Raw genomic sequence first — 2,305 nt, 5'->3', positions numbered from 1 at the left:
ACGCTCTCTTCTCCCAAAGGGTGATGACAACCCACCCTGCTTTCCATACCCATATTTTTGTCTGCTTGGACTGAGAAACCTTTGAGAGAAGGGGTGTTTTCTAATGCTAGCAGCCCTCATACCCATACCCACGAGCCCACGGCAGCGACTCTGCTCGGTGCAGAGCCATCTGCTCACCTTCTGCAGTGAACAAGACCGACTGAATGCAACATGGTGAGCAATGAGCCTCGCTGCTGCATTTGGCTGTGGTTGGAGTCCCGCTCATCAATCCTTGCAATATCTTAATGAGTACTGATCAAGGGAGGATTGGGACTGCCTCGGCATAGGGGTGCAGGCAGGGAGCCCCATGCACCGCCTTCATCCCCGACTTACTGCAGTTGCAAGTGATGCGTTTTCTCCTCCTGCAATTCTCCCCCTGTCATGGCCTCATCAGCACCAAACAGCCCCTCAGCTGCTCGTGCCCTGCTCCGAGCTCGCCGTGGCCAGCGGAGGGGCACCGAAGACTCCGGCTAGCAGCAACAATCCCACCCATTCAAGGAAAATGTCCCACTCAAGGAGAGCCCATCCCCTATGTCCCCCCATATCTCCAGCCAGGCACCTCTGGCCTCTCTGAGTTCTGCTCCACACTGCTGGGGTTTATGATGGCTGCTTAAGGGTTACACGGAGTCAGCAATGGAGTTGTATTGTTCAAATCATAAAAAAGCATGCAAAAAAAAAGGAATTTTCCCATAATAGACTTTTCACTCGGCGCACTTTGCTCGTTATGTCCCCAAACAGATGGCTCCACCAGCTCGGTGCCAGGCCTCTTAATCCGCTCCAAAGCACCAGTGTATCTCTGACCGAGGACTTGCTGCATGCAGCAAAACGTAGCAGACGGCCTAACGCGGAGGCAAACGAAGCCTTTCAACGTGTAACATTGTCAAGGCAAGAGCAGCGCTGGGAAGCCATCGGAGCGGGGATGCTGGGAAGAGGACCGCGCCACAGCAGGTCTCTGCTGCTCTGTGGGGATCAGGGGCTATGTCTGGTTCCAGCCGTTGCATCCCAGCTGGAGGACAGCAGAGGCCATGGGGATGAGCTGGAACAACCACTAAGCAGTGATAAACATGGGAGCAAGTGGAATAGCCACCAGAACCTGCAGCCAGAGCTGCTGAGCGCTCTTGGGTCACCTGGAGGAAATAACTTTGCACGGTGGGGAACGTCAGAAGCTCCCAGCGGAGGGCTGGAGCAAAATGCGTGGTGCCAGTGAGCAAAGCAGCCACCTTACCTGTACTGGGTGACGGCAGGGTTGGCCTTGGCGGAGCAGTGGAACTTGACAGTGTTATCCTCTAGGACCGGCTGCGGTTCCACGGACAAGTTCACCAGGGGTGGGTCTGCAAAGAGACAGGGACAAGCCCATGAGCGACCCGAAGATGTGGCACAGCATCCCCTTGCCCACTGCCTGAGTCTGGAAAGCAAAATTTGGTCATAAGAAAACATGGCAAAAGCCCTGAAACTCCTCGGTGCTGTGATATAATGTTTAGGGCTTTGTAAGACAGGCTCATGTCACGCACACTGCTCTTGTCTTGGAGGGCTTCAGTAAATAAGACAGAAAGGCGAGCCACGCGCACCATTTGATGTATAGCATTTCACTTAAAAAATGTTAACGCCAGCTCTGATTCCCGTTTAAGGAAATCAACTTGCCTGCTTTGAAAAGCTCCCATTTAATATCTCGCTGTGTAATGATGATCTTTTGTCTAGCCGCTAACTTGAGAGTGGCATTTCTGCTCTTTCATCAGCCTAATCATCTCTGCCAAGTCCTTATTGGTGTCACAGGCCTTTCGGTTCTTCCGACTGGTGCTCAGTTTGTATTCTCCTTTTTACATGATGAGCATCTAAACGCTTTAGCGGATTTAGGAGAGAACCGATGAAAGCAAGCGAGAAGAGAAACGGGTGCAATGTTTTGATGGGGCATAAGAATATCCAGAGTTGTTTTAATTTTTAGTGATGTCTGAGAGGGGGTGTTAGCCCTCCGGCTTTAGGTTTTACAGATGGGACCTCATTTGAGGGCAAAAGCAGAAAGAAATGGCCTCATGGAGAGGTTTTCTAGGTGCCTGAAGAACCAGTTGTCCCATTGGAGCTGCATTTGGGCTGTGGAGAGGAGCTGAGGCCAGCTCATCGATCCAACTGAGGGGCTCTCCTGCCCTTAAGGTGGGAGTCTGATGCAGCATATGCAAAAATACATCCTAAAAAAGGATGTTGCACGTGTTCACCTCTACCTGTTGCCTCTCTCCCCTTCCTAAATATCATAGAATCATAGAATCATTAA

The 2,305-nt window shown here is 51.5% G+C and overlaps 1 protein-coding gene across 1 annotated transcript in view; it reads right to left on the bottom strand.

Annotated features, from left to right (window-relative positions):
- The window catches only part of KIRREL3 (kin of IRRE like 3 (Drosophila)), a gene marked incomplete at both ends in the record, with an annotated part of 40,875 nt that extends 39,505 nt beyond the window's left edge, over positions 1-1,370 (bottom strand). Inside the window, one exon of the mRNA XM_009583448.1 lies at positions 1,265-1,370. Coding sequence (XP_009581743.1) covers positions 1,265-1,370 — 106 coding nt within the window. The remainder of the gene's footprint in view (positions 1-1,264) is intronic.
- Positions 1,371-2,305: the final 935 nt, after the last annotated feature.

The sequence above is a fragment of the Fulmarus glacialis genome, unplaced genomic scaffold, assembly GCF_000690835.1.
Source record: "Fulmarus glacialis isolate BGI_N327 unplaced genomic scaffold, ASM69083v1 scaffold17330, whole genome shotgun sequence".
NCBI classification, from domain to species: domain Eukaryota; kingdom Metazoa; phylum Chordata; class Aves; order Procellariiformes; family Procellariidae; genus Fulmarus; species Fulmarus glacialis.
The sequence above is the reverse complement of the archived record's forward strand: the minus strand, read 5'-3'. Positions and strand labels throughout refer to the sequence as shown.